At 39.3% G+C, this 13380-nt stretch overlaps 1 protein-coding gene across 6 annotated transcripts in view; it reads right to left on the bottom strand.

The window, feature by feature from the left end:
- Positions 1-1326: 1326 nt before the first annotated feature.
- Positions 1327-13380, bottom strand: part of LOC120950680 (homeobox protein orthopedia) — a 36380-nt gene continuing 24326 nt past the window's right edge. For 5 of the 6 annotated variants that reach the window (XM_040368930.2, XM_040368928.2, XM_040368929.2 and 2 more), the window contains 5 exons: positions 5692-5761; positions 5453-5587; positions 5126-5251; positions 3092-3333; positions 1327-2323 (listed from right to left, as the gene is read on the bottom strand). In XM_040368930.2, coding sequence (XP_040224864.2) covers positions 2138-2323; positions 3092-3333; positions 5126-5251; positions 5453-5587; positions 5692-5761 — 759 coding nt within the window. In that variant the 3' untranslated portion in view covers positions 1327-2137. The remainder of the gene's footprint in view (positions 2324-3091; positions 3334-5125; positions 5252-5452; positions 5588-5691; positions 5762-13380) is intronic. The other variant, XM_040368933.2, reaches the window with a different exon arrangement.

Raw genomic sequence — 13380 nt, 5'->3', positions numbered from 1 at the left:
TCCGATGAAAAAACTCAATAAATATACAAATAAACAAATTTTCAAATATAATATAAGCTTTCCGATTTTGATCGCAGGATTGCACCACCCCGTTTTTATCGATCTATCACAAAGGTCGGCTAACTTGTGGACCAAAAAAGTCAAATTCTACAAAAATGTTCGTAGAGTTCTTCATCAAGAGCCAAAAAGATAACTCAATAGTAAGTTTTTAAAAAGTTCTATGAACTATAAACTTTGAGCCGCACTTTGCCGATCGCTGATATATCCTATCGTTAGCACTGACGTTAGGTCTCGAGCACACTTTCAGCATTATTCATGACATTGACTCACGATGAATCGCAAAAGTGTCCCACGGTCCCGTAAATTCACTTACCAGGTGCATAATTAACATAATTTATATATTTAAAAACGCTTGCCATTAGATTGAATCAAATGAATGTTTCTTTTTATTCGATATCAATACTATAGTTACTTTTACTAACATACATATTTTCTGACCCTTTTGGCATCGATCCTGCGGCTGCTGTTGCTGATACTTCTGCTGCTGCTACTATTGTTAATGCTGTTGTTGTTGATGAACGTACAATTATTCAGTAATCTGAACTGTAACACAGATTTCTTGCTGTCGTTACGAATGCTCGAATGTTAATGATGAATTTACGCAAACATAATTTCGAAGGAAGATAGAGCATATTCACAGTGTTGTAGATAATGTTTTAGCTGGACTACAGATTTCTAGCTGAACTACAACAAAGTACAATACATTATACACATTACCTTAGGTAGAAATGCCTTTCCGTAATGCGGTTTGTAGCGCCTTCAAGCACATGGAATGGTTTGTGCTGCCGATGCAATTCGCAAAACGCAATAATCGATGAAATAACCATAACGAAGTAGCGATTATTTACAATAAGCTGTGTTACATTTCAGATTCGTTGCATACGGGTCTTCCTATGTTGGTTTGCGCACTAGAATGGTTTGTTTAAAGCAATATGTGGATGTGTGACTATTTTTATTTCTCTTCTAGCATATCTCAGCGCAGCAGATCGTCGCGATCGAGGCATTCGTTTTCCGTTCCGATTAAGTGTATGTGTGTGTGTTTGTGTATGTATATAGAGGGTTTTATATATATAGATTTTTCATAATATAATTTCTCTGCACTTTGCATGCATTTCTACCCTTACGCAATGTTTCTTATAATCGTATATCGTGTAATCGTATACTTGTTTTCAAGTCTCTTGAAATGTTGGAAATTTGTTTCCATTTTCCATGTGTTCCGCAGCACTCTCTATCCGTGGTTTCGTAGTTCCTGTTTTTTTAATTATGTTCCAACACGCTTCTTAATGCTTTTAGTATGCAGAGTTTTCGTATACATTGGTTTACAGTTGTTGATGTTGTTTCTTGTTTTTCTTTCTTTAGGCTCGATAGTTTACTTGATCACTAGGGAGGTGTGTATGTGTGTGCATTAATGCAATAGTGGGTCTGTCTAATAAGGGGTCACTTCCACTGCTGGCCTTCTTTGCTTTAGTATGTAAATAAGTTACATTTTCATTGTAATTTGAATTGTGTGTTGTTTCTCTCTGTTGTTGGGCGAATATCGATCAGCTAAGTATGCAATCTCTCTCTCACACACACACAGATTGATACTCCCGTAAGCATCGGTAAGACTATTTTTCCTGCGTTCGTCTATCCTATAAGATTCTTCAAATAATTGCCTGATCGTTCATCGCTACTCGGTGCTATGATACTAAAATTTACATTAAATTTGATTTACAAGTACAACGGATTTCCATTCTGCTATCGGGAATCCCTTGACGGTAGAAAATAAACAGTGGGATCAACTATCTTAGAGACAAACGTAACAGACTATTACAACAGAAGCAATGGAATTAAAAAACAAAAAAAAAAAACAAAATAAGGAAATAAAAGTAAACGTTGACACACCGACGATCTTGCATCTCTGCTTCACACGGAGATTCGGCCGGGATCCCTACTCTGGGTCCGTAATACTGCTCCGGCATTCGATGCGTGTCCGTTGCTACGTTGCACCATTTTTTGCTAGTTGCCCGTACTGCTACTGGTTGCTGCTTTCACCTTAAAAGCTGCACAATTGGCGAGCTCACTTAAATAGCTGCAGTCAATACACCGAGTTGTGGTGATCATAATTGTGCGCATGCAAGTAGGAGGGCATGGTTTGATTCAATTCGGACGCCCTGCGTCGGAGGGCTGCTATGCTGTGACCTCGCCAAACGTCCTCATCTCCGTCAGGGGTACCGGCCGACAAGCTCTGACAGTTGCCGATACCGTGCTGATTGGGGCCAGACTGCAAAGTATGGGTTTGAGATAAAAAGAGTATTAATCCTTTGCTGTCTAGTATGTAGATGTATTTGCAATGGTTTATTAGTTAAAATGGAGTACATGATTAAAGTTCAATTAAAAAAAAATATTCAAGAAAAATCTCTAAAAAGTGCTGTTGTTTTCATGGGTAAAAGTGGCTTTTTAACTAACACTTTTTACATTTTTGAATCGATATATTTTTTTTCAATTTAAAATACAGAAAATTGAGTATGTACTTGCCAATATTAATTATGAATGTGTTTGATTTCTCTTTAATATTTTTGTTATTTTTAAAAAACTCCTCTAAAATCGATGTTCATGTGTTCGATCAAAATTATGTGCAAAAATATGTATAATTATACAATACATACGAAAATATAAACATAAAAACAATAAAAAAATAAAAAGAATTTAAAAATAAAGATAAAGCAATAGCTAGCATTAAAGCATACTAACGAATTTAAACTTTAATAAACAAATTTTTTATTTAATTTTATTTATTTAAAGAAGAAATGTTGAAACCTTGTGTTAGTGCCATAATATTTTTTGTGTAAAATATTCAATAGCCAAATGTTGTGAACCGTTTAGTTTTTCATTGTTTTTTTAGTTTAGTGTTCAGGATTTTTATATCAAAAGTCATACGATACGTTTTTTCAATTAAAAGAAAAGTCTGAACCAGGACATAATTCATTCTGCTTGATAGTGTGATTAAAAAAAAACACACACACTCATAAAACATTATGCGTCCACGTACCATTTCACCATTGGCCGACGCATCGTTCTGACTGGCACCTTGCTGTTGCTGTTGCTGCTGCTGCTGCTGTTGCTGCTGTTGCTGATGCGGTTGCTGCTGCTGAGGCTGATTCGGCTGCTGGCCACTATTCGTTAGCGGTGGTGTGGATGGTGAGCAAGCATTTATGTTGGGCGGGGTGGACGTGGGTGAGCCTCCCGTGCAGCCTACACCGCCAACCGAATGTTGGTACATCATCGTATCACCTGCATGGGAAAGGCAAAAAAGAGAACCAAATTTCCATGTTTAACAAAGCTAGAACTGTGCACTGGCTACTCCTCACACCTTCCTGGGCCACCGATTTCGGCCGACCAGGCCGCCGGACGGCTCAGGATGCAAGCAAGAAAAACAACACCCAGACGTGGACGTTCCTTTTTTTCGCTTGAATAAACAACCGGACTCAGCCGGACCGAAAAAAAACATTCCATTTGATGCCTCGGGTCCCTCGGACCGATCCTCGATTCCCTGGCCTCCTTGCCCAAAAACATCACGATCGAAATCGTGCGATGGTAAAAACAACCCTGAGTCGTCCTCGTGTGGTACAGCGGCACACAATGGCGGAACCCCGCCGTCCGGCGGCCATCGAGCTGTCGGTTGCCCTGTGAGCATGAATAATTTCGTGTCGATACCGTTTTTTTTCCTTTTCTCGCTCGGTTCGCTTTTTATCCTAACCTCCGCGAGGTGTTAATGGGTTTCGCATACCGGATGGGCTCGTGCGTGCAACAGTAAGTCGTGACGACCGCTGCCAAAGCGCACTGTTCAAGGCGTAATGGTTGGGTCTGATCAACCGGTCTGCTGATGGTGAGGTTCTATTTGACCATTAAGGACAGGTTTCAGCTAGGATGCGATACAACCTGATGTTTTATTTTCATATATGCGACCTTGCAGACGGACAATTTGGGGACGGGAATTAGGCATTACAGCTGCATATGCGAGTCACCTGCTCATGTTAAAGTATTTGGAAAAGTGAGAATAGTGGATGAGAGTTTTACACGATTATTCTGAAATCGTAAATAAATACTCTAAAATCGATAAAATAGACGCACGGAAGTTATTGTTAAAAAAAAATGCTTTTGATGTTTTGTTAAAACCCGACTTGGCATTGGCTTCCTATGTAATTATGGATGCTAATGGATGCTCAATAAAATTAGGTAAAATTTGATTCCGGGTAATATTATTTTTGATTCCCGTTTTCGACAGCGTTACACAATTTAGTTTTTTTTTCCGTGAATTCATTATATATTTTTTTTTCTAATTATGGTTTTTTTTTGTAGGAAGTAATCATATTTGCGTACTTTGTTCTATGCTTTCTTTACTCAATCTGTTATATCGGTATACTATACAACTACGTTCATTACTTAGTATTTCATGAGGAACGTGTATCTCGATGAAAATCAAAGATGACTATTTAAGCAACATAGGATGAGATGTATTTGTCGAGTTTAATGGTTTAACTACAAATGTTGCATTTGATTTAATATGCAGGCTTTACTTGTTTTAAAAACATGAACATAAGAGTTTTACATAACATAAGAGTTTGAATAAACGAAGGTAAATGGTATATGTTTGGCTTACAGAATCATAATAAAGGGAAGAAATACGCTAAGCCGTTTGCTTGATTTATATTTTTACTCAACTGAGCTGTATGATTTTAAATGAAGAGTGGCAAAACATACGAGGAATTTTGTTTTTATTTACTGAAGAACAAATCCATAAAAGGCAGCCTGTTTCTGGGCAGCGTGTTGAATTTGGTAATATGACCAAGAATTACTTACAATCAATCAAACTAGTTCATCAGTAAACACTTTCGTGCAAAACAACCCTGAATGATGATTGAAAGATGTTGACAAAATGTAAATACCAATAAAAATCTTGGAATAAACAAAAGTGTGTTTGCAGTGATGCAACATGATTGGGATATTGAAGTGCTTGTCATTTGTAATTTAATGAAGCTTATTCTTTTATAGTCGAAATATGGCGACTGCCCATCGTAATTACCTAACGCATTCAGTCCATAGTTATGATACCCGCCGGCCCCCATAGCCGAGGATATGTTGATGCCCGAGTTAAGCCCCGTGTTGAGCGTGGAGGATAGCGAGGACGATTGGTTCAGCTGACCGAATCCTGTGCCAGCCCCACGGATGTTGGTTAGTAGTTGGTGGCAGTGTGTTGGTAGTTAGTTGGTGTTGTTAGTAGCAGCCGCAAACAAGCGCACAAAAGAGAAATGAAGGATTAGTTTCAGTGAAGCATGTGACAAACGCAGCTATTCATATAAAAGGCGTTAGTCAACGATTCGAATAGTTTTTCACGGATAACTGTACCTACCGGCGGTCATCGGATTGACACCAACGCCCCATCGATCGCCCCCGAACATTGACGTGCCGCATAAGCTTTCGCTCATGGCTATGTTGGTTATGTTGGCCCCGAACGGGGGTAATCCGTGCGAAGGTAATAGTGCGCCTACAGGAGGTGAGTGGAGAAAACAAGAAGAGAGTCTAGTGTAAGAGCAAGGACTAATTTCCCACCCCATCGTGCCTATCTGTGGCCATCGTAACCCTGCTTACCCGGTGTACGGAAAACGTTGGTGGTCTTCTTTCGCTTTTTCCACTTGGCACGCCTGTTCTGGAACCAAACCTATGGAGAAAAAAAAGAAAGAACGGGAATAGAAAATTTAGTACAAAATCATCCATTCAACAAAAAAAAAGTTTTTCAAACCGGGGACAAAAAAGAATGTGAATTTAATAAATTTTAACTACCGCTTTACAAATCAAAAGTTCATTAACAGTAAAAATAATTTGAAGCAACCATAAAAAGCCCACCGACCCCGAGTGCGGACGATGCGTATACGCGGGAAAACAAAGTGGACAGACAATAGTTTTCCCTCTTTTCACGCGTAAAAAACCGGATCTTTTACGCAACGGAACCAAAACAAAACAACCCGAATTAACCGGAATTGTTTGTTGATGATGGTGGTAGTAGTGGTGGTGATGGGTTTGACGAAATTGAGCATCGCTCCCGGGGTACGGGGACGTTGAGGACGTTAGATTTTTTAGGTTTTGTTTTAAGCCTCTTGAAATTGCTGGTGTGTGTGGACTGTTCCCTTTTCCGATTTGCCTGCCGCCCCAAAAGTCGGGCCGCGCATCATCGGTGGTAATCACGTGCTATTTATTATTCACTGTTGTTTATCATTACGATTATGGTTATTATGTATGAAATTGCAGAAAATGGTACCGCGTGGTTGGGAGCTAGGCGAGGTCCCGCACAGATTACCGCTATGGGTTGAAAAACTAAGGGAAGCCGGCAGCCGTGGTAAAGGAGGGGAAATACAAAAAAAGTCGCGCAAGAACGGGAAAATATTGTGTCAATGTATGTTATTCGCGAAGGGTGGTGGTGTCATTGTGCCAAATGGCATCTCGAGTGCTGGCTCGGGAAGCGGTGCAACACAGGGATGGGCACGCAATGCAACGTGCCACAGTATGCGGACGCACAGGCAACACAAATTTAGCGATAAAAATAAAGAAAAAGCGCCCAGCCCAGACGGTGGAAAAGTGGCACGAGTTGTTTTTTCTGGGGCGAGTATGTTTTTCTTCCTTTGAGCTGTTCTTAGTTACATCATTTTCACGGAGGTTCCACTTTAGGTTAAGGTTGCGCGGTTGAGAAGTGCAGTCGGTAAACAATGATCTATGATAATGACATTCGTTTATGAGTTTGGCAGAACTGTCAGAAGCCGCTGAGACTGTAGGCGGAGGCGGTAAGAATAACATCAGCCACATCAGATTACGAAGATTCCACGGGTGGAGTCGGGTGTGTTTTGATTGTACCATTACGCCACACAAGTAAGAGCGTTCGAATGTTGTTGCTGCAGCAGTAGGTTAGATATTGGCCAAGGTTTTTGGTCCTTGGAAAGTGTTCCAAATGCTCCCTGGTCTGCTACGACGTTCCGGAGTTAGAACATGCACAAAGAGTACCGGTTTTCGGTAAACTAATTCAACTTTTTAATCAAATGCAGGGGGAAAACTGCATATTATAAATTCATGATTCAGAGGCATTTGCCGGCATACGCACGCATGGTATCGCTTTGGCAGCGGACACGAGTGGTTCTCTAATGGAGGGATCGTTTTCGACGGGCAGGATCATACGGTTTTAGCTAGTCATTGGGCGTTGTACTCAACTTTTTGATTGCAGGAAAGGGAGTTATTGTTGGGAAAAAGTTGGGTTTACCTTGGATAATTCAATGACAATGATTACATGCGATTATTAATTTTTAATGTCAAATCAAAACATTTATGATAAAATGAATTTTAGCGGATGTTCTCACACTTTTATGAAGCAAATGCAAGAACTGTTTTTGTGTGCTAATTCTAACGATGATATTGATTGAAAGTAAACAAATGAAAATTTAAGTTTTAGTGCCAGTGTGTATTTGTAGTGTTAATTTCGAAACACTAACAGAAAGCAAGTAGCATTAGATTAACCACCCAAAAACCGGTTGCCAATTAGGATTAAATAATCAAAATGTTAAACCTGATGTTTGGAAAATTCCTAGAGATGGATGTATTCAAAAACTAATTTTGTACTTATTTTATTAATAATTTCATAAATCTTATAAAGAATGATGGCAAACGTCTACTTTGAGTTGCATATTTTTCAAACCCCACCAGCGTTTCATTGAATTCCCTCGCGTGAGTTATGCGCCAGAGTGCTAAAGCGAGCCTAGGGTGAAGCTGTCAGAAACAAGTAAAGGGAACAACTGCTTGATTTCAATTCTAGCATATGCGCCTACAGAAACAGAGGAGCGCCAGAAGAGCTGGTACATGGCATTATCCCAAACCACCAGTAAAAGACACCCAAGACTGTATTGTATTGCGGTGCATTGTATAGAAGACAAAAAAAACTAACACTGCACATTTGAAAACCACCGTATCATCGTTTGATTGTACCTGATGAAGCATATTTTACCCTCGTTATGCTCCGAGACATGGAAATGAGCAGGAACTAATAAGAGCGTGGAAAAACGGGCGCATATCCTAGGCGTGAAAAGTCATCCGTGTTAGGGTATGAATGATTTGGGCGCGTATAAGGCAAAGGGGAAGCGTGAAGCTCTGGAGGGAATATAGCTGGTGAGACGAGGGCAAGAACGAACGGCAAACGATGCTTTTAATGGACTTTAATGGTGATGGTGGTTGGGTGACTTTTTTATTGATGTTTGCTCACTGTCTTGACTTAGCCATCAAACCATTAAAGACCAAGAGCAGAGGGCATAACACACTAGCTAATGTATCCAAATCCTATCCTTTTGATATTGCACTGGTTAATGTTTCATTAGTGCATCGTTATCAAGTAATGTTTTCGTCGCACTGTTGTGTGCATTATTTGTTTCAATGTTTAGTTGTACCTTTACTTATTTATCTTGCATTTGTTTAATTTATATCTTAACCCGAGTCACTTTCCAAGCACACCTTCCTGCTATCTCTGTCGAAGCCACCCTTTTGCTATTTAGTGAGAGTTAGATAAGATGATAGAGTTGTATGTTTGAGTTGTATTACCCTTTCATTTTTAAGGAATGAATCATTGATTTAAAAAAAGTAAATGTCTCAGAACAATTGCTGATGTGTCATTGATTTGACCAAATTAACCAAATAACCACATAACAAGAAAATTTAGATCATTGGGCTATTTGTACTGTTTTTGATAATAAAATTTCATATAATATACTAATATTGTATCAAGTTGTTCAATACGATGACTGAATGGGGACACGGTCCATTCGGGGCTTGAATCCATGGCGGGTTTGTTGTTAAGTCGTACGAGTTGACGACTGTACCCCGAACCAGCTCAAATTGTTGTTTATTTATGTACAAATATTAAAAAATATTATTTGCACAATTTTATGGACGGCTTAGATATTCATCCAGACATATGCAATTGCTTATCTTATTTTGGAGTCTAATATAACACCATAATTTCATGAAATCTCTAAACATGTGTACACAATCTGGTCCAAAAGCTAGAAGTTTTTCATTATTTTGTATAGCTTTACCCAGTTATATGTGAGCTTTTTGTTTCTCGTGACTTGATATGTTCATGTTAAACCACAAAATTAGATCCAACTTTGATATTTTGTTCGACGCTTTGTTACACATGCTATTGAAGTCAAGTAATCCTTAAATTTGCGATCCTTAATAAATCCTAAATACAATGTAAAATGTTCCATATTTAGTTCCGTGAATGTATGCATGTTGCACACATCCCGTATAATCTCGCACACATATTGATTTTTACACTGTTATTTCCTCGTTGTTGATTTCTCCCACCGGTACATGTGTGTTGGCGGTGCTTTATCGTCCTTTGAATCGATTTTACGGTGATAGTATAACAAAAAAATATATACACACACACACTCCATCACCTACGTTTCCCCTTCGAAAGGTAATTTATGTCTCACTCAGCACGCCAAATGCGATAATAATGTTGTCAAACGGAAAATCATTTCTCACCCAGAGCCCCAGAGCTTCGGACCAAATATCATCCGAAATGATCGTACACGGTCGCCAGTGGCGTTGTTTGGGTGTGAGTGTGCCTTTCAGCATCCGCTCGGAGCCATGCCAGCAGACAGACAGCATTGGGAGAGCATGGTCCCATTTCGGCCATCAACCGTGTAGGGGAATCCTTTCCTCCATTTATCTCCGACGCTTCTCGACGGTGGAGTCCGAATGATTAATTACCCGTCTCATTACTCCCAGTTTTGATACCATTATGGTCTCCGGGGTGGAGATTCAGACGGCTCAGACAGTGACGCTCAGTGGTACGCATTGGTGGATGATGTGAGGATGGCTTCCGAAGGGCATGAATCGTGCGTACCAGTGTGTGTTGGGCTCAACTGGTTTGCTAAAATCTACCATTTGTTCTCTATTTGAGGCAAAGAAGGATTTTTTTTCAAGTACCGATGTCATTTTACGTATTGCCAAAAGTGAGATTATGACAATGTTGTTGTTGTGCAGTTGATATCCTTACTACGACTACTACTAACGCGCACTTTAAACTTTTTCAATTCAAAGTAAAATGAAATTGAAAAGGATATGTATAATGTTATTATTGCATGAGTGCAGCACAATAGTTCCTTGGGCAAACATTTAAGAGCATAATAAACAGATCAACAAAAGCTCAACACTGATGCAATTGGCTCGTTTATTTGTGGTTGGATTTCGGTCGCTGTTACACCCACTCTGAACTCCACACCACAGTTTGGGCAGGATGTTGGGTAGACTGGTGCTATTTGCCACAACGCCACCTTACATTTTCCAACACCAACAAACCATTACTGGCTGGCAAAGTGGCGAAGTGATAAAATATTGGTCCTCCATTTGTAGGAGCTTTGTCTACCGTTGACTTTACGCTCTGTCCGCCGTTTGCTATTTACGTGCCGTTTCCGTTTGGTCGAGGGTCCGGGAATTTGATGGCGCTCCGGCCAGCAGTAGCACAGACCAATTCCCAACGGGCGGTTCCCGGTGTGGTTACACGTAAAACTACTTTGGCACCGACTGAAATATAAATGATGGAAATAAAAATCTATCTTTTCGACCAAAAAAGAAACCCCTAAAAACAACCGTCACTTAAACCAGTGCGGTGTTCATTCGTTCGGTTCGGTTTCCCTTTTCGGCAGTTCGAACGGTTAAGCCGTGTTGCGGCGAGGCAAAGTGAAACATCCTAGCAAAGTGTAGATAATCCTTGTGTGATTGTGTGAAGTGTCGCATTCCGCACTTGCCATTCTGTTCCGCTCCTTGGAACCGAAACAGCATCGCCTAACGAGGAGGAACTTTCGGTTTTATCTAAAAAAAACACAACTGTTAGACTCGGCTCGCGCGATGCAAACAGCTACATGCTGCAGCAAACTCCAACGGCCATCCATCTGAACGCTGATGGATGAATGGCGGAAAATAGTGATGGAATAGGGTTTAAAAATGTATGTTTTAGAAAGCAGTTCGCAATCGGTAGGACAATGACTATTTTTCGCCGTAGACAATGACACCGTTGCGGTTCCCGAGCAAAGACACAGCGGCCGAGGAACAATTCCCCGAGGACAAAGAGTCACGGAGGGTTGCATGACAACAACATTCTTTGTGCATTATGAGTTTGTCGCGCTGCCTTCTGGACACCTGTTTGTCCAAGTTTTGCAGTATTCTTGTGAATTTCTTAACATTTTTTTGTAATATATAAAGCTGATCTTTGTAGAATTATGATTTAATGTGTTGAAATGAGAGGCATCAACGTTGAAATGAAAGATTCCGAATAAGACAAATAAATACGGCAAGGAATCAATCTACCGCAAAACCACATTTTCTTGTGCATTGTGTTAATTTATATCTTTAAAAAACGTCAAAACTAAAAACAAAAACCCCTTTTTTCGTTTCTATTTACTTATCATTTTGCCGACGGCATTTGGTCCGGATCCTGAAAAATGAAATGATCAGACACACCGACTGGACCTGTTTTGAACCGGTCTAGGTGAGGGTCAGCAAAAACCGATCCAAATGCCCGCGCACACAAGCGGAACGTGGAATATGGTTGAGTAAATAAAGCTGAAACTAATAAATATTTTGGCAGGTTGGTGTGAAATTGTGTACTAATGACGCTACCAGCACCATATCGTGATGCTGCCGTTGTTGCTTTTGCTGCTGCTGCTGCTGCTGCTGATGATGACCTGCTTTGTTTGGTGCTCGGGGGTTTCTTCTGTTCGGGATTCTGTATGTTTTTTTGTCTCTCTCTCTGCGGACGATTCTGTTTTGCGGCCTTTTCGGTTTTGTGCACAACATCTTAGAACTGCATGTTCTAAAACTAAGGATTTGAAACTTCGTATAACTAGCCTTTATAAAGAACTTTAACCAAAACCACATGTAAAACAGACAAACATTCAAAATAAAATCAACGAATAGCTTCAAATTACAAAGGTTTTCAAAGAACAATGTTGGATTTTAAGTTTTAGAATTAATCAACGGATTGAAAGAGGAGCGAAGGAGGCCAATCGGCTCAAAGTCTCTATAAAAAAGGATTTAAAACATTTGATAATGCTTCACTGTGCAATAACCACTGTGGTGCGGTGATAAATGAAGGTATTGCTAGGGCAATACAACGCATTGAAATGATTATTGGAAAAATAAACAAACAAATAATTGGCCTAATACCACATCACAATTTATTCGTTGTTAAATTTAGCCGGTTGAGATTTTTACTCCAATAAATCCCAAGTTTTATTGCAAAGCATAAAAAAAAAACTTCTTTATTTTTCTTTTGCATGGTTCGTAAAAATGGTTTTCTATTTGTAAAACTGGAGAAATTTGTAAAACTTCTCGCTTTTGGTACTGAAAAAGTTCAACAAAACAGCAAATATTTAAGCAGATTTTCACTATCACTTTATTGATCAATGTATCTTTGTGCAGCTATTTAGGATTTAACTTTTTTTTTAAATTATAGAAAAACAAATTTCTTTACAATCCTTTCTATGAGTCAATCTATTCTGGTCGTAAAGTAATCTTTTGCAATCACTTGCTAATTCGCGTTTGTAGATACATATACAAGCGGAGTAATTTATTGGGATAACCGAAATTAAATTAGTCAATGATGTTGTTTTTTTTGTTTTGAATACCTATTTCTTTAAGTTGTTATATCAAGAACAACAATCAAAAAGCATTCCTCACTCTCTATTCACATGGATTCGTGCTAAGCAAATGCAAAATGTTGTCGCGGGCCAGATGAATCAGCTCGTAGGGTGCATTTGGCCCGCGGGCCATAAATAAACATGTTTTTCCAAGTAACAAATTGTATAAAATACTGTAAATAACTGACCATAAACATTTTGGTACATCTTATCACAAATAAAGCAACAAACAAAAAAGATCCATCGCAACTATTGTGGAAGGATTCGTTCTTTATCAGATTCGCCAACGTTAATTGTAAGCATGAAGTGCATAAAAAAGTTGTATATATACGTACATCATGATAATAAACATTTGGTCTTGTCAGTGATGTAAAGTATTGATTTGGTCTAAAACACATCTCAGTTCAATAAGAATCCTTTTTAATTGAACATTAACAAAGTTTTCGCAGCATCGGGAAAGACCGTCGATGCAGCGTTACGCAAGGCTGCAATAAAATTGGCATTTTGTATCTTTCCATCCAGCCAAAACGACAGCACGCCAAAGCCAGATGAGCCGAAAAACTTTGTTCTTCCTCCAAAAGCTGACAGTCTTTTCCTA

The sequence above is a fragment of the Anopheles coluzzii genome, chromosome 2, assembly GCF_943734685.1.
Source record: "Anopheles coluzzii chromosome 2, AcolN3, whole genome shotgun sequence".
Taxonomy (NCBI): Eukaryota; Metazoa; Arthropoda; class Insecta; order Diptera; family Culicidae; genus Anopheles; species Anopheles coluzzii.
The sequence above is the reverse complement of the archived record's forward strand: the minus strand, read 5'-3'. Positions and strand labels throughout refer to the sequence as shown.